This window comes from Periplaneta americana, chromosome 11 (genome assembly GCF_040183065.1).
Source record: "Periplaneta americana isolate PAMFEO1 chromosome 11, P.americana_PAMFEO1_priV1, whole genome shotgun sequence".
Lineage (NCBI taxonomy): Eukaryota > Metazoa > Arthropoda > Insecta > Blattodea > Blattidae > Periplaneta > Periplaneta americana.
In genome coordinates, this window is record NC_091127.1 from 102420280 (window position 1) to 102439761 (window position 19482).

At 32.7% G+C, this 19482-nt stretch overlaps 1 protein-coding gene across 6 annotated transcripts in view; it reads left to right on the top strand.

Moving 5' to 3' along the window:
• Positions 1-19482, top strand: part of lilli (AF4/FMR2 family member lilliputian) — a 1088977-nt gene that overhangs the window by 1022251 nt on the left and 47244 nt on the right. For all 6 annotated transcript variants that reach the window (XM_069839798.1, XM_069839799.1, XM_069839800.1 and 3 more), the window contains one exon: positions 8542-8785. In XM_069839798.1, coding sequence (XP_069695899.1) covers positions 8542-8785 — 244 coding nt within the window. The remainder of the gene's footprint in view (positions 1-8541; positions 8786-19482) is intronic.

The window sequence follows — 19482 nt, forward strand, 5'->3', positions numbered from 1 at the left end:
TGCACGGCACTCGTAACGCAGTCAGACTGAAATTAACCATTACTGAGACTCAGCACAGCATACAACCGGATGGATTTGAAGATGGAGAGATATGCTGTGAGGACGGAACAGGCATTTTGCCTATACCGTGAAGTGCAGAAGAAGAAGAAGAAGAAGAAGAAGAAGAAGAAGAAGAAGAAGAAGAAGAAGAATATTGAACAAATTTATAAGTATACGCTGTTAAAATTTTATCATAAAAATCGTAATAAGTTTGTATTACAGATACATAATTATGACACAAGACGAAATATTAATTCAACATTAATAGAACCTAAATGTCTCACATCTGCTGGTCTAAAGCATAGCATTAATTTTGGCCCTCGGTTGTACAATGCTTTAACTAAATTACACCCAGAACTTCTAACATGTAACCCACTAACATATAACAAGAAAATTAGAAACGTGTTAATATCTTCAATTTGATTAAATAAATTTATAGCCTATGTGTATGAATTAATCAACCTATATTATATTTGTATTCTATAATTTTGAAATATATATATATATATATATATATATATATATATATATATATATATATATATACATAAATAAAGAAGAGAGAGACACAGTAGCATTGAATAATGTAAGGACAGAAGATTGGCTTCGGCATTTTAAAGAATTATGGACAACTCAACATTATGAGGAAAATTTACATGTCGACAAAGATACTTCTGTACCTGTAAGTGATATTGATCTTATAGAATATGAAGAAATGGAACAAATTCTACAGTCTTTCTCTAATAATAAATCTCCAGGTAGCGACGATCTGAACATAGAACTTTTGAAATATGCCCCAGTGGGAATAAAACAACGCTTACTGAATATATTAAACATCTGTTGGATAACATATAAAATACCAGAAGAATGGACAAAAGCAATAGTAATCCCAATATATAAAAAAGGTGACCGCGGAAATCCCAACAATTATCGAGACATTAGTCTATTGAACTCCACTTACAAACTCTACACTAAAATAATTACTCGCCGTTTGAACACCATTAGTGAAACAAAATTAGACGAAATACAATGTGGATTTAGGAAAGGACGGTCTTGTGCCGATTGTGTGTTTGTGATGCAACAAATAATCCAGAAAAGAAGAGAATTTAATCTCCCTACATACATAATGTTCGTGGATTACGAAAAAGCCTTTGACAAGGTTTTAAGAAATAAATTATGGAATATGCTGTCCAAAGAAGGATATCCAACACACCTAGTGAAAACAGTTAAAAGCTTATACGAGACAAGAATATCAGTAAGAATAGGAAACAAAACGAGTGATACAATAATTGTAAATCAGGGTGTTAAACAAGGCTGCCCTTTATCTCCAACATTATTCAATATATACATAGATAAAGCCACAGAAGAATGGCAGAATAAAATAACAACAGGCATAAATATAGGCACGACATTATTGAAGTCCATGCTTTTTGCTGACGATCAGATCTTGATGGCAGAATCGGAGGATGACTTACAGGTGGCAGCTACAATTAATAATGGAAAGATATAATCTTAAAATTTCTAATCATAACACAAAAACAATGGCATTTGAAGGAGTTGATCACAGAAGATGTAAAATAGTTTTAAATCATGAAATCATAGAACAGGCATCCTCATTTAACTATTTAGGCTGCAATATATCATACGTAAAAGAACAAGACGTCAAAAATAAAATGAGTAAATTTCAACAGATGTGTGGAACAATACGAAGGACCTTAAAAAATAAAACACAACGTTCAACACAACTAAAATTTTATACAACATTAGCTGTCCCACTATTAACCTATGGTTCAGAAAATTGGTCTATAAACCGAGCAACTAAAAAGAAAATTGAATCCAGCAAAATGAAATTCCTTCGAAGTGTTGCTGGTCTCACTCTTTTAGATCATCAAAAGAACAAAAATATACGAGAACAACTAAATATTTTTAATTTGACTGAGAAAATACAACAACAAAAACATAATTGGTACCAACATATAAGAAGAATGAATGACGACCGGTTACCTAAAGTAATACTGAACTATGAACCAAGAGGACACAGAAATGTTGGTAGACCAAGAACAAGATTGATAGACGACATAAACTTTGAAGACGGAACAGGCCAATAGGCCTAATCCCTGTGGTTGATGATGATGATGATATATATATATATATATATATATATATATATATATATATATATATATTGTCCTACTTTTCACGTGCGATATTATTCTTCTCTAGTGTTAATATTATATTATATAATTCCATTGCCGCTGTAATTTAAATTTTATTTCCTATTTTATTTTACTTATTTATTTTTATTATTATTATTTTTCTATATTTCTCTTCTATTAATATTGTATTATATAATTTCTGTAATTGTAATTTTAATTTTATTTCCTATTTTATTTTATATTCTCTTATAGGCCTATTAATATTATATCTTAACTGCGGCCGAACACGAGCGCTGCTCATTCGGTCTCAAATTTTGTTAATACTACTGTATCTCCCTTTTTATATTGATTGTATTATTTTATTTCTATTTATCTTGTTTGTTTGTAATTATATTCCTTATTCTGTATATTTAAATTTAAATGTAATACTATTCGCGGACTTTTAGCTTTCCTTATAGCTACATATGTAGGAACGGAATATGTAATTACATACAATCCGGGCTCTAGTCATAACAATATAAAAAAGTGTTTTGATTAATTTAACCATCTTTGCCCACATTTGTGTAAAGATCGAGTAATGGTTTTTTTAGTACTTTCGTATGAGTGAAGAAAAATGTTTAAAACTTCATCTGTTATTAGCATCTGAAATAATGAAGGGAAACATCACATTTCGAAGGCCAATCAGCACAGAAGCGCGATTAGCACTGTTAAAATGAACTTTTCATCACCCATTTTAAGAATAATCTGTCTGGACAATGCACCAGCACATGTTGAGTGGGAAAGTACTGAGAACAGCCAACACACTTTTCTCCGATGACCAGCGAAGACATACGAATGCTGACGATCGTCATCGGAAATTCCGTGAGGGTCGTGTCGCGAGAACCCTGTCCGTCAGGACTGGCAGCCGGTTGCTTCCGTTTGGACAAGTGAGCGTTTGCCGTTTAAAATACATGCATACGTCTCTCGCAGAATATTTCCGGTTCGTTCCGTTCCGGTCAGTTTGTGCCAGTGAGCGTCAACCTTTAGACATCGCAGGTTGCTGATTTTTAATCTCATAGTGTCACTCACACATGAATGTTCTTATTGTTGCTTGCTAATGTCGACCCATTGTTTACACAGGGATTCTACAAATGGTGTTTTTTTCGAGCATTTTCTCAAGAGACAGTGTAAGTTTTGTCATTTTATGTGGGAACAATGCATATGAAATGTTGTTGTTTTGTAATGCCAGGCATTTGATAATAAAGTCATTTGACCTCTTGCACTTCAATATTTTTCAAAGATATTGTCATGATCAGCCACTGAAGCACAGATTTTGAGGTGTTCCGAATCCATTTCTTGGTTTGAGTTGCACAATGGGCAGTTAGGGGACAGATACATTCCAATTCTATGCAGGTGTTTGGCCAAACAGTCATAGCCTGTTGCCAATCTAAATGCAGCTACAGATGATTTGCATGGTAAATCGGGAAGTAACTGTGGATTATGACGCAGAGAGTTCCATTTTTTCCTTTGAGAGTGTGTTATGAAATTTTGTTTGTTGAAGTCTAAGTACAGTATGTAGATGAACGTATGTAGTATGCATATGAAATGTGTAACTGTTACTAAATAATAGCGTTAGAATGTTGAAATGCAGAATGATGATTCATCATATTTTCATATTGAATTTTCATTTCATAAGAGAGAACACCAAATGAAATAGCAAATTGTATATATGTTAATGAAATTATCTACAGAACTATTCTTTCAATTGGAAAAATTCTTAAAATAAAATTTTAGGCATTAGAGATGTCTACATTAATAATTTAAAAAAATTAAAATATCTCTAATATTTAGTTACATGTAGGAAATAAAGCAATAGACTACATAAGTACTTGTTGCATCTAATTTGGAAAAATTGCTTGAGTTTTTCAAGCAGAATTGTTAATGCTAAAGAAGTGCAATAAATATATTGAAATCTGTCTTAACAAGCGCCATTATAAAGTGACCACTCCTGTTAATGGGCAGCTTTTCTAAAAGAATATAATATCCATGTTACTTATCCCTACTGTAAAACTACCGAGTAAAACTTCCAGTTATGTGGCTGTCCAGACTTAAAAATTATCATGGTGTCAAGTAATGTGTGAATCTAATATTACTATAATTGCAGTGATACTGCTTGTATATTCTTACTTGCTTATTATGTAGAATGAACAGTAATGTGTTGCATGAAATTATTTCTTTGGGACTGTCACAGTCCATTAAAATCTTTGAAATACTTTTAATATCTTATTTATTAATTCGTTAAATTTTATAACAACATACTTTAAATCCACAGTATTTTAATGGTGAAAATAAAATTATAGGGAGTGTGAGACTCAGGTAGCTAAAAGGCTACTACAGAATGGTTAGTAGTGTACTGAGTTATCAGACTCTGTTCTGTGCCTGCAGTATACCTCATGTTGCAACTGAGAAAAGAGAGTCAATGTCACCACTATAGTAACAGCATGCAATGTAACTCTTTTGTTACTGAAAGCATAAATGGATGATAATGAGCACTAACTTGTGTTACAAGAATTGTTGAAAATGAAATCCCTCAGCAATGACATATTTAAATTTTCACAAAGCTTCATCTTTAAATTCCTACCTTCATTTCATAGCACGTGTATGTCCCTTTTTCATGTCATACAGGATGTCATTAAAATGGTAAAAATATTCTCCCTACATGGCAGTATGTTATCAATGTCCATGCAGTACAGAAATATCAAATCTACGTAAATGCTGAAATTATTTCAACTTTTTTTAGGAATTATAATTTAAAGACAAAATGTCACTCATTTTTATAAATCTGAGATTTGCAGAAGAAGTATAGTCCAGTGCATGCGAATTTGTCGACCAAAACTTACATCTCTTTCACATATGTTCCAGAATAATGCACTAGTAAAATCAACACTACACTGTATGTTGTAGAAATCTGGGGTAGTAGGTTTGTTGTCTAACAGAAACATCCATAAATTGAGAGCTAAACTTTGCAAAAAAAAAATGGTCATACTGGAGAATGGTTCAAACCTGAAAGTGATACTAGAGATGGTGATCGATATTAGTTTGGGAATAATTCTAGAAAAAAAAAATCATATATTTAGGTAATATTTTGTTGATTCATCAGTCATGAAAATGTATCTTATATATGAAAGCTGCTAATTGGAAGACGAAGAATTGTTTGAAAGAGCTTGATTTGAAAGTAAACAGATTAGGCCTAATTGGCTATGGAGAGAACTAGAAATATTAAACACAAATACTGTTGGGAGAATGGTAAAAGAAACGAAATTTCGAGACAAGATACCTTTCGTAATATAAAGGATCCAGGATTACTAAAATACTGTAGGGAGATTAAAACGATTTGGGAACAGGAAAAATACTGGTATAGTAGAATAAATTCAAGAGAAGAAAGAACAGGAATAGCATGGTGGAGATTAGGTAGCTGGAGGCTCGAAAGTAAGGGAGAGGACGTAGAGAAAGGTAAATAAATATTAACTGAAGATGCAATCCATATAAGCTTTGCTTTAAATTGTTAGGCAACGAATGATTTGAAAAACTTTTGGATGGATAGAAAACTTTTTAACATCAATGCTATAGTTGCATATAAAAAAATGAATGGTCACTTAAATGCTAGCAACCAGAATAAATTAGGAGAATTCCTCTTTAGAATTAAAATTAGATGGGAAGGGAAGGTAAAACTCTGACTGATTATAGGTGTTGAGTATTCTGTACCCAATATAAAGCTCTGAAGAGTATTCAATAAAATATCTAAAGGTATCATCTTGAATAACAAAATAATTTTAATCTTATTATGAAAGCGAAATGTTTACCATAGGAATAGACTATATAGAAATATAGAATAGTAATGGGAAGATTATAACTAATTGAAAGAATATTTCTAAAAATTTAAATTATTTAAATACAGGTGTTCACTATTTTTATTATATGGTGATCGAGAATTGTATGGGTATGCATAAAATACACTATGGATAGCACATACAGATTAGTTAGAAAAATAATTGTATTAGAATGGTAAATGAAGAATTAATAGTATTCTATTTGAATCTAAAAAATGTTAAACAAATACTTGTTATATACTTATACGTTGTCATATTCGTAATCATTATTGTATATAAAATGATGGCAGACTGCGAACTGGACTGCATCATCCACCATGACCATGCTTCCAGAATAATGAAATAGTAAATAAATAAATAAATATGTTCCGAATATTAAATTCAGTATACATTTTGCATATATATATATATATATATATATATATATATATATATATATATATATATGAGAGTTACTTACAATGTAAGTCTACCTACAAGAAACTGTCACATTTTTATGACAAATTGTTGCCTTACAGTTATCACTGATAGTAGAAAACCACTTATCTTGGATTGAAGAAAGTACATTTTAAAATTAATTTATTATTCATTAATATTCTCGATCCAATACCTAAGTATAAGAAATCACTTAAGAAATAACAGTCAAATTTGATAGTACCGGTATTTGTAAAGTTCCACTTCCCTCCTTCCCCCTCAAATTTGATTTCAAAATTAGCTTTTAGCATAAAATCTGTGCTTAAACAGATTAGCACGAGCATTCATTTATTGTAGAGTTACGAAACTCTTTTCTTGTAAACATTCTGTACCTGCCTTATTCTTCATTTGTTTCAAACAACTTATGTTATATTAATATAATAGGATTTTAGTAACTACACTTCCCTCCTCTTTCGTTTTTGAATCTGTGACTTGGATTTTGCTCCTGAGACATTTATTATGCTGGTGAACTGGAAGAGATAACTTCTGCTATTAATTTTAACTATTTAATTTTCATAATTTGCAGTCTCCTTTTGTCATTTTCCATTAGCAACGAAGTCTGAGATTCTTAAGTGAAACTGAGTGTGTCATTGTTCCATAAATTTCAACTCAGTATTCCACATCTTTTGATTCTCAGTCTTCATAGCTCCTTCCTGGTTTCCTTCTCCTTCATATCATTCACATTTTAGCTTCTTGTAGGAGTTGTCCCTCATTTATTCTTTTGTATGTGTACATAGCATCTGTTTAGATTTATATTGCTTACCAGAGAGAGAGAGACAACTGTAACTTTCAAATGTTATCTTTTTTTTTTTGTTATAAAAAGTATAGAATTTTATATACATGTGTTCTGCATCTGATTGCTTACTGTATATTTACTAAAATTTTGTAAAGCAATGTTATTTTCGTACGGAGTTCCTCACATCTATGTTTCGGAAGTTATCATTATCAGTAACATCATGGCTTACACCTTTGGGCCTGTTTAGCCTTGAAGATTGATGTTAGAATTGTTTCATCCATTTTCGTAGTGGTCGAGCTACAGATCTCCTAATTTATATGGAATCCCATTATCCATCCACTTACTCGGATATATTTTATTCTGTTTGCAACATCATCAATTTGAACCAGCCCCATGGTCTAGTGATCAGAGCTTCTGGCTATAGTTCATAAGGTCCTGGGTTCGATTCCCGGTTAGAGCACAGGAATTTTTCCTTAAAGAGGATTATTTCTGTGTTCGTCCATGGTCTGGAATTTAGGTTAAGTTTAGATTTAAGACCTCTCCTGGCACTACATAATTATAATCATTCTATCATATCATCAGGGTAATGTAACTCCGCCTTCCAGGCGCCCCAACCTCAGAAGTGCGTTACAACTAAGTCAATGCCAGGAGAGAAGACCAGAAATGTCGAAAAGACAAACCTGGTGGCAATGGTTAAATAAAATTATCTATTTGTAGTTATTTCCTCATTAGTTTTATGATCGAATTATGTCCTGAAAGAGTCTTAAGAGTGTCATTTTCATTATTTCTCTGCTTTGCATTTGTTTAATGAATACTACGCTAAATTACATTGCAATTGGATGGAGATACGCAACAATAGACCAACGGACATTTTGAGAAAAAAATGGAGATATTTGCACAAATCTGTTGTTGGCTGGATTATTTAACTCAGAAAAAATCAAGAATGCGATATCTGCACTCTGCTGCCATTTATAAGCAAGATTCTTTTATTGAATAAAAGTAATATATTTATTTTGCTTTGCAATATTAACTCAACTGCTAGTCTGTTATTAAAAATCGGTTAGTCTTTTCTTATTATTATTTGTGCTATTTTTTTTTGTAACAGTGAATGTTACAACTTCTTGCATAAATTATTTAATAAATAACGAAATTTACTTCAATGGTGAATATCTTGAAAACATGTTTTTATCGGTTGTTCTCTTATTGTGTAAGTCTGTCCAATTGTTCTGTAAATTCCATTACTAATTCAAGTATATGCTTCTTTAAGGAATGTCAAACCTGGAAGCAAGTCATCCAAGCATCACAAGAAGAGTACTGGAAGCACTGGACATAAACGTGAACGCAGGCCCAGTGGGAGCTCTGTGTCATCTCTGTCCACAGTATCTGGAAGCAGCAGCCACAGGCATCGTGACCGGCACAGTCGGGAGCATGGCATGAGCAAACGGCGCAAACTGCACCAACAGCCACCTGACGAACCTGCTGATTCTGCCACTCTGAGGTTATCTAGTCAAGTGAGTATTGTGTATATACCACAGTGTAGCTTTCGTAGCTGGATTTTAATTTAAAGAACCAATTTCTTGGCAAGGCAATGAATCGGTACGTAAATACGATTACATGATTATTTTCTTGTTACTGAATATGTGTATTGTTAGGTGTATGAGGGCTACATTTATAATGAAAATGTAATTGTGTTTTTCTAATTATTATACCTTCAATAAATTGAACACATTTTCTTTTTTTTTTCCCTCCCTTTCCTTTTAAGTCAGATTCTTGAAGGATGTAATAATTTGATTGCACGAAAGTATTTATTAGTAGATAATAGATGTTGAAAGTAACAGTATACAAAGGGAGTTCTCTTGTAGAAGTAGGTCACACATACTGCTGTAGTTTTTCATTCAGACACATTGTACTTTTCTCAATCTTTCCAAGTACTAGTTCATTTAGAGTTTTAATTTATAAAACGTATAACTGTGGACTTTGTTCAGAATTGGGATGACAAGATAGTCATGATCTGATAAATATGTAGGAACTTGCAAGAAACTAGGTATAGCCTATGTGGAAACTTTACCCACATTTGTATGAAGATATTATTTCTTCTTGTTTGTCATTATCAATAGCACTGCTACCACAACCATCATCATCATCCCACCTATTAGGCTATGTGGCCTATTATTGTCTCAGTCATCATTTCTTGTGTCATCGTACCAAATTTATTTTTTTTCTTTGGTACAAATGTTTCAGGTATTTGGAATCCTGTCATTCTCAATCTTTTTCACATAATGTTTCAGATGTATGTAATCTGTAATTTTGAATAAATTACAAAAACTATATGCATTCTTAATTCTTTCAGGTTGTCTTGAATTTCTTCTATGGTTCGTGAGTGAATAACAGCTGTCTCTACTATTGTTTTTTATTATACATCCGGTTTTGTAACTACTTCTGTATACCACTAGTGATGCTGCTAAAGTTTTAAAATTTTTGAGTCAAGTTTCTTCTTTTTACTAAAGAAAATTTACCGGTAAATGTAGACTTTATGCTTTTCAGAAGCTTTGTAAACTTTACTTTCAGTTACATATCATTTTCTTCAACTTACTCCTTCGAAAGAAACATGCAGATACAATAGTTGAAATGTTTAAGGGTATGCTGTACTTCTTTCTGCACAATATTCTTTTGTGCTTAACCATGAGCCACCCCTGTAAAGGAGGTTCTGGTCCTATTCCCCAGCACAGGAGGCCTTTGTGCAACATGAGACATCATGGCTAGCATTCATTCATTCAGTGTCATGTAATGTCTGGAATAAAATTGATACCAATGTCTGATGTGAGATAGCAGATAAATTCTTGAATATATGCAAGAGTAGGAAGAAAAGTGAAACTCAAGTCGAAAGGAATGATTAACTTCATTATAATTATTATTTGTGTGATTTGCGTTTTAAAGTCGATTGGTAATTGATTACCAACCATTTGGCATCTGAATCATTTATTGATTTTTCTGAACTACTCTCAATTTAATTGTTACTCATTTTCAGTTTGTACACTTCATACATGTATGTCAGTGGTGTAACACATACAAGGCTGATTTGAACTAGTGAGATTATGATTCAGCATATTTCTATTTTTTCACCCACAAGCCTCGACAATCATTATTGTTGTTACATCTATTATCGAGAGTTGAAAATGGAATGAATAATATTGGCTTGGACATAGAATTCTGCCTTTATTCATCTTTTATTCCTGAACAAAGAAATCTTTTACCTCTTAATGTGGTAGAAGATATGCATTTAATTTTCTCAACTAAAAATCCACTACTCATTTAAACCTGAAGAGAGAAATACAGTAACCACTACATCACCGAGGACTAACACAGAGATGTGAAGTTCTGACAGAAGTGTAACTAGGACTTCTTTTTCTATTTTAAATTTATTGCTTCTTATGTCTTGCGATGTGTTTCTATTATGAAGCATGGAAACTAATTTACATTATCTTCTCAGTATTTTTACTGCTAGTGTGCAGAGTTTTATTTTGTCAAGATTTCAGTGCAATTAATCTAGTTTTTAGTTTCTGTCGGGAGTGATTTTGTTTTGAGAATTGTAATAGTACGTGCTTGAGAGTTTCAATTTCAGTTTGTGAAACTTCTCAAAATGAACTTCATGTTATGTAAAGTCTATAAACATGGAATTCTCTTAACCCTGTGTCTCGTGTAGGGAAATGAATTTTGCATTTATGAGTGTATAGATACTGTTTGCAGTTTAGGTACTTTTTTTTCTTATTTCTTTATAATGTTGATGTGAAGCTAAAATTTTATATCTTTGAAGCAGGTAATATATTTTTTTTAATATTATATGTGCATTCTCATTATTACTGTAGGTTGTCGATTTAAGTTCTGAATGAAATGTACAAGTATTTTGTATATACATTAAGAAGCACATACAAGAAGGGCATCAAATTACGTATATTTTTATCTTTATAAGATGAGCAGCATCAAAATAAGTGGTTCAAGGCAATGAACAGGAAAGATATTACTCCTTCAAAAAGTAGAAGGTAAGATAATATTCACAAAAAAAGACTAGTCAAACTCCGTCTTTGTTTAGTTACATGCTGATATAAGATACTTTCAGGCACATATACTTATGTGGTATAATTCTGTATTTCAACATATATAACAATAACTTGTCTCAGATTTTGTAAAATTTTTCAGACATGTGAAATTGAACGAAGTATATCTATATGTGATGAAGAAAGCCTGAAATGTCTCTCCACATTGTTTTATTCAAGACTTTCTATAGGTGAGTTTACTACTTAATTTGAAATAAATGCCATAATTAGAGCCCGGATTTATATGCTAAATATTAAATATGTATATATATATATATATATATATATATATATATATATATATATATATATAATATTCATAACAAGTTATCATACTGAAATAATGCAGTTTTATTCATTATGAATACAATTGTATTAGCACAAATATGCCAGTAAGTTGTACCTTACTCTTTCTGCTGCTTCGATATATGTAATGAAAGCCATTGTGAGGTTTTCTTGGGTGAAGTATCAGCTCTGTTACTGAAGAATGGTCTTACAAAGATTATTTTAACTCACAAGATATTGGTACTTACAAAACAACAAAAACAGAAACTAAAAGAATAAGGAGCGTCACTATGTCAGAGCTTCAGAAAGAAAAAAAATATAAATAAAAAATATACAAGAAAAGAAAAATAATGAATGCGAAATACTTTTCAATCGAAACATGAATGTATATGGAAAATCAAATGCAGTTATTAAAGCAGGAATAATTTTCGAATATTCTTTCACATAGAATATCGTCATTCTTGAACTTAAAATTCCGCCATAATGAAAAGTTATATGTATTAAAGTGCAACTTACTGCCTTGCTTTCAATATTGTAGTATGTTAAATTGTTAGAGAAAATGAGCAACAGTGCGTGGATGAAGCTCAGAAAGTAAAATTGTAATTTGTTCATATGAGTAAGTTGTTAGCTGTATCTGACAGAGCATGTTAGGAGAGTAGTGCTGGCAGTGGAATGTGAGGAAAAGTAACTAGTGTAGGGCTGGATTTACATATATGGGGAAAGCCAAAAGACTCAAAATTATGCATATCACAGCATATCTGAGGAAATGTACAAATCAAGCAACTGTTTGATTTTACACAAATGTAATATTAACGAAGTAAAAGGAAGTAGGATACATAGACACAATAAAAACGCTAATTATTATACAGGCTGATTTACGAAAATCGTGCATTGCTGTAGGAATTGATTTCTAACAAAATTGTGATGAAAAAAAAAATCATATAAACATAATATAATTTTAAAATTGACCGAGTTACAGGCTGCTAAAGTTGAACATAAATGTGTAAGTTATGAAGGTATAAGTCAGTCATCAGCAGAATTGTACTCACGATGACATCAGGCAATGCAATATACGTGACATCACATGGTTGTGGGTAGGGTAGAGGGCCCGCTCAGACATCAGTGGCGTGCAGCCATTACAAACTTCATTATTTACTGTACCATAACTTTCAAGGTACCACAGAATTCTAAGTTATGTCAAAAGTAGGCAATCTCAAGATAGCGAATAAACTTTCATCTTTCAGCCGTGATCTTTGTTTCAAGTTTCTATTTTTTTTTAAATTGTTCACAACTGTAAGTGGAACCAAACATAGCTGCTATATTGGCGGCAAATAACCTAAGGGAAGCATATTTTTCCGTAGACATAATTTTAAAGAAATTTAAACCACACATGTCTTTGCACCGTGTTTGTTTATATGTATCATTCTGTAAATCACTACTACTTGCTGCATTTCTGGCTGAACCTTGTTTATGTCTATGGTCAAAGGATTTGCAAAAAGTAAGAAATCATTTGCCATATTTTTTAAATCACCGAATCTCCATTGTTGAAATTCTGCTTTTAGATTTTCTAACAGATGAGCATATTTATTTAAATTTGATTCAGAAATGTCAGAAAGAGATTGTAAGCATGGGAAATGATGAAACTGTTTTTCCCTCATATTTGATTTTCAGATATCTATCATTGTAATGAATGATCGAACCATATCATACATATCTACTACATTTTGATATTGCCCTTCGTACTGCAATTTAGATTTTAAATGTTCATTAATACATGTGTAATATTATGTTAATAAATGCCCTTTAAAACTTTTGAGCACAATAAACATACACTAATGTTTTAATAAGCACTAGAAAAATACGTCTCCTCACATTCTTCTTTAAATACACGTTTCCTACCTTTGGACAGAGTCATGCTTAATTATCTATATGTTACGCCACTGGTAGCTGCTTGTACAATGTACCTGCAAAGGGTTCTTGGGAGAAGGGATGTGTATTCCTTGTTTGCCCCTGCAACGTCACTTAGTAACAGGCATTGTGATGAAATTTCTTCCAATGGCTGGTATAAGCTATCCATTTTCAACCGGTGAGTCGTGAATGATCTACTGTTGTGCTGCGAGAAAATGGAAATATTAAAGGTTGTCACAACAAAAATTTAAGAATAAAAGTGAAAATAGTAGTAAAATAAATTGAGTTCACAAGAGTCAGCTTTCAGCTAACACAACACAAGTCAACATTCAGTAAATACAGGTGTGCGAGTGGCAGAGAAGAAATTACTGATATGCAGCCAAGTTTGCCAGAATCAGTAAAGTTAGAATATCGTACCAACCTTGAGTTGAATTGAATTGGAATTTATGGGAGGGCTATCACTACGATCTTATTAGATCTATTGCACTGACCCTCAAGCTAGGTGAATTCCCAACCCACACTGGCTGACTACACTAAGGTTCACTGCATACTCAGGTCCTAGCAAGCAACTCTACTCATCCCTAGGCCAGCTCCCTCCATGTGTCGCCAGCTGGCATTCGGGGAATGCTATGGAATGATGATGGAATGATGTATGAGGGTTACTTCAAAAGTAATGCACAACATTTATTTAAAAATTACATTTTTATTCCACAGTTTTGCTATTTTCACAGAATATAGATACATCCTATAGGGACAAAATGTCACTTTTCCACATAATCCCCGTCCATTTCAACTGCCTTACGCCACCTTGGAAAGAGGGCCTATATTCCAGCACGGTAAAAGTCTGGACCAACTTGTCTGAGCCACTCTTTAGCAGTGTGCACGAGGGAGTCGTCATCTTCAAACCTCATTCTGCGAAGGGATTCCTTCAGTTTACCTAAGAGATGGTAATTGTATGGCGCAGATAAGGACTATAAGGTGAACGTTTCAGTGTTGACCATTCAAGTTTTCTGATCTGGTCTGTGGTCTTGTGACTGACATGTGGCCGTGCGTTGTCGTGCAATAGCAGAACATCCTAATGTGGTCAAATACGACTCGGTGAGCTTGAAGTTTCTTGAGAGTTGCCACATATGCGTCAGAATTAATGGTGGTTCCGTGTGGCACGATGTCCACAAGTAAGAGTCCTTCTGAATCGAAAAACACAGTAGCCATAACTTTTTCTACCGAAGGTGCAGTTTTGAATTTCTTTTTCTTTGGTGAATTTGCAACCCCAATTGTTTCAATATTCTGCACACACTTGCTTCTCCTATTCCAACTTGAAGTAACAATTCTTTCACTATTATGCGTTTGTCAGCCACAACCTTGTTGTTAATGTGCTGCACATTGTCAGGACTTTGTGCAGTGCAGAGTCTGCCGCTGTGAGGAGTATCCCAAATATTGGCGTGCCCTCTTTCACCAAATAATCTGCTTGCCCACCATCTAACCATACTGTGATCAACAGCTGCATCTCCATATACCTTTTTAAACCTCTTGTAGATGTTTTCCCACTGTCTCATTCTCACAGTACAGGAACTTGATAGCAGCGCGTCACTTCTGACGAATGTGAAGTACAGTAGCCATCTTGAAGGAGTGCTATCATGGTCCGCTCACTGGAACAATTTAAATTAAATTTGAATACACGTGGAAAGGGTGTATCTATAACCTCCATAAATTGCAAAGGTGTAGAATAAAAAATAAATATAAAAAAAAAATGTTGTGCATTACTTTTGGAGTGACCTTCGAGATAAACCCCAATTGCGACCTTGTCCTCCACAAGTGTCACTATGGATCAACCTAAAAAAATATCGTATTTTACTTCTTTTATGAAAAAATTTCCTCCTAGTTAGGAACCTCTGCTTTATATCATATAAGTGTGCCGCAGAATTTTAAATTACATCCTTAGTGTACTACATGTTGAAAAAAGTTGAAAAACTCTGGTATAAACATTTAAATATTTAGAAAAATGGTACTGAATGTTTTATAAATTTATTAATGTACATTCACATTATTACTTAACAGAAAATTTTCATTAAAGCTCATTTTCAGAGACCCGATTATCTACAGCAATGTACATAGTCGTACGAGAGTGAACTGCATGCATCAACATAGTACGTATACTAGTAATAAAAACAAAAGTGTTAACAATAGATCCAGTTCGCAGTTCATTGTGAATTATTATGGAATATGCTCCATTATTCTAAACTGTCTGCGCTATTTACAGTACAATATAATTCTAAACTAAATAAAAAAATAAGACAAAGATTATCGAAATTTATGAATTACAGAAATGAAACTTTCTATTCGAAATTGATCACTCTTGTGATAGCTGGGTTTCTGGTGCTTTACCATATTCTAGAACAATGGTCGTCAGCAGTTGCTGAAATGGGTATTGGGTAAGAAGTGTATTGGAATATGCATCATGGTGCAAAAGGGAGAGGGAGAAAGCTGGTGCAGGCAGTCAGTATATTACGTAGATGAGGATGCTATTTGCCGCACCGTTAAACAATAAATGGCTAAAGAAAGCATAGAAAACAATTCGAAATCAAAATCTTTTTTGAAAAGTGAGAAAAAATACTAACTTCAAAGTGACCTGTTCAAAATAAACATTAAACTCTCAAAAGTTGGTAAGCGGCAAACTTTTTATTTTTTACTTTAAATGGAAGATCAAAGCAAGAGAAATATTTAGAAAGCATGAAAATTAGTTTTAAAAGTGCTTGCTATTCAAAATCTTTAGTAGTTACCGTGTTACGGCTAGTTAAACAAACGAGTATTTTTGTCTGGTGGACTTCCATTTGCAGAGTGACTAAACTTTTGTCTGTTAGAACTGTGAATTCTCATAGAAATCATCGCGGTGATTTCAGATTTGTTGTAGAAATGTTTCCATTGTTTAAAGTTTTTGAGTTAATCGTGAGTTTTGAAATTTAATAAAAATAGTTATTTATGCCGATTAAACACTATTATGACATACTTTGAAATTCAGAAAAAATGAAAATAATATCATAGTAGTGGTTTTATAATTATTATTATTATTATTATTATTATTATTATTATTATTATTATTATTTATTATTATTCGGACTGAAGCTTTCTTGTTTCATTTTCTTGCCCTAGCACAAGATCCATTTCACTTCAAACCTTTCAAGATTTCATATTGCTATCTCAAATTTCTTTTTTAATTTTTTGGGCATTTTTAACTGTAAAATAAATTTGATCCATGTATATTCTTTATATAAATCTAATTTCGGCAGATATTAAATTACGAAATTTTCGAAAAACTGTTTGTACCAATTCCTCGGATCTACCTATCTCATATTATTTAATCCTGGACTCAGATGAAAGGTAAAAATCCCATATCAGGATTTGTGGCTCGACCACTTCTTTCACTGGACCCATCAATAATTTCAGAAGAGTCCTATATTTTTAGGTTATTGTTATTATAAACAAACATGCTGAGTATTTATTAATTATATAAAATATTCTTATTTTATTGAATATGTGAACATTGTGTGTATCATTAAACTATTATTGCTGACGTAATTTCTGACACGACGAAACTCTTCCACTGGAATATTGCATACCTGTGGGTAAGAGACGCAAGCCTGTGGGTGCACTGTACTGATGACCGCTGTTTTAGAGCATACTCTTTTCTTTGGCTAATTTCCTGAGTCTTTTTCTCATGCTTTTCAAATATATGTTGCTAATTTTCTTATCATCAGCTACCACATGATATGCTGGCAGTGATTTCATAACCAAGGCTCTGCTTGTTCTTGGAAATACTTTGAGGGAAACTGCCACAGCACTATGAAAGGGAAGTCAATGCATTCAGTTATTGCAACAATTTGTGATTAGTTAACAAGGATTTTCCTCATAAATTGTTTTTGTCATTAGTAGTGTTTCTCAACCTTTTTGATGATGAGGCCCTTTTTCTGACTTCACTTTAGTGCGATCCCCTGGCCTAAAAGGCAGAGTAGAATAGTTAAAGTCAACTGGGGACTGCGGCCCTTTGGGGCCAAACAACAGTTAACAGGATGAAATTGCTGAAATTTCTGTTTTCTACATTTTTTAAGCTAGAGACTTAATTTTTTTATATATACAGCAACCTCTTGTTATTATGTCCCCAAGCTTCTTTAGTATCATTTTAATACTTTTTGAGTTATTACATGTTTTATTAATTTTTTACTTTTTCAAAATATATATATTCTCCCACAAAATATAAGTTATAGGTCTGAAAAAAAAAAGTGTACAGCATCTTTGATATGCATGTAAATTTACAGCAGACCTATAATTTGAATTTGGAATGTATGAGTGACCTGAAAGTCAGTTTTAAATTAATTTCTTCAGTGCGTAGATAATGTATTTTATGTTTTACTTCCTGAAATACTTTACCCAAATAGGCTTTGTAATTTTGTTAACCATATTTTTCAGAACATGCAGTAAAAATTTCATCAGCTATAGTACAGTATTTGAATGTGAGGAAATAAAAGTGTGGAAAAATAACTTCAAAATGTCTATTTTCCGTCATGAGAACCTGTTTGTAATTGTGAAATATAATGAAAGTATTAATTTTGAGGACGATTATGTTCATAAAATTGGCCAACACAATATAAATGAAAGGTCAATGATTATTTTTATGCTAAAATTGAAAATGTTTGTTTGTCTCGAAAAAATTACCAAAGTTTTACTCATCTTCTCCCTTCATGGGGGATTGTTTATATTTGTAAGCTTTAAATTTAATATAATATTGTTTAATTATTTTCATGAGTAACAATTTAAAATGCATCACAAGTTACTCAAGTCCTACATTCATTAACAATATCATAAAGACCTAATCCTAATCTAGATTATTGTAATGTTCTTAAAATCAAATTTCAGACTATTATGTTGTACATTATACACCTAAGGCCAGGTGGTCGCACTAAAGTACCAGTAATGTGAGGAAAAGGGGTCCTGATCCAAAACACTGAGAAACACTGGAGCAGGATGTAGAACAGAGTAACATGAAATTCTGTATCAATTTAAAAAGAAAACATTTAAATTACATCTTTATTTAATGCAAAATGGTACGTTAAAATTTTCATATAACAGCTTCTAAAAATTAGCATTATTATTTTGTTCGTGGCCCCCATTAACTGCTTTGCAGACCCCCAGGGTGTCATGAACCCGTGGTTGAGAATCACTGGTCGTCAGGATTTTTAATTTAAATTGTATACCCCAGGGCTGTCGCCTCCTCACAATCCAGCCCTGAACTAGTGTTTATAGTTATATATATATAAAATGATACTAAAGAAGCTTGGGGACATAATAACAAGAGGTTGCTGTACATATAAAAAAAATAAGTCTCTAGCTTAAAAAATGTAGAAAACAAAAATGTCAGCCATTTCATCCTGTTAACTGTTGTTTGGCCCCAAAGGGCCGCAGTCCCCAGTTGACTTTAACTATTCTACTCTGCCGTTTAGGCACTATATATAAGATTTCGAGGCTGTGAAAATAGCTGCTGGTTGTTCATACTCTCTCCAGTGGGCTCTTTAGGATAGATGAGGTATTTCTTTAAATATAGCATGGAACAGAATCTTGCAGAGTATCTTGCAATCTTTTTGCTGTAGGTATTGAAGAAAATAGTAAAAGATATATACCAGTAATTTATTACTGTGTTAGTGACAGTGGCGAAATTCCTCCCCCTCCCTAGAAAAGTGTAGTGTTGCACATAACAAAGTTGAACTTTGGTTACCACAAAGTTGCTGGCACCACTTCTGCAAAAATACTCCAGGAGTAGTAATTTTTTCTCTACAACAGTTTCTGTGTCTTTATTTTATACACTGCCAGTTACATGTTCAGTTTTATGTAGTTAGCACTTTGTGTAAGGAAAATCATTTTTTATTTGT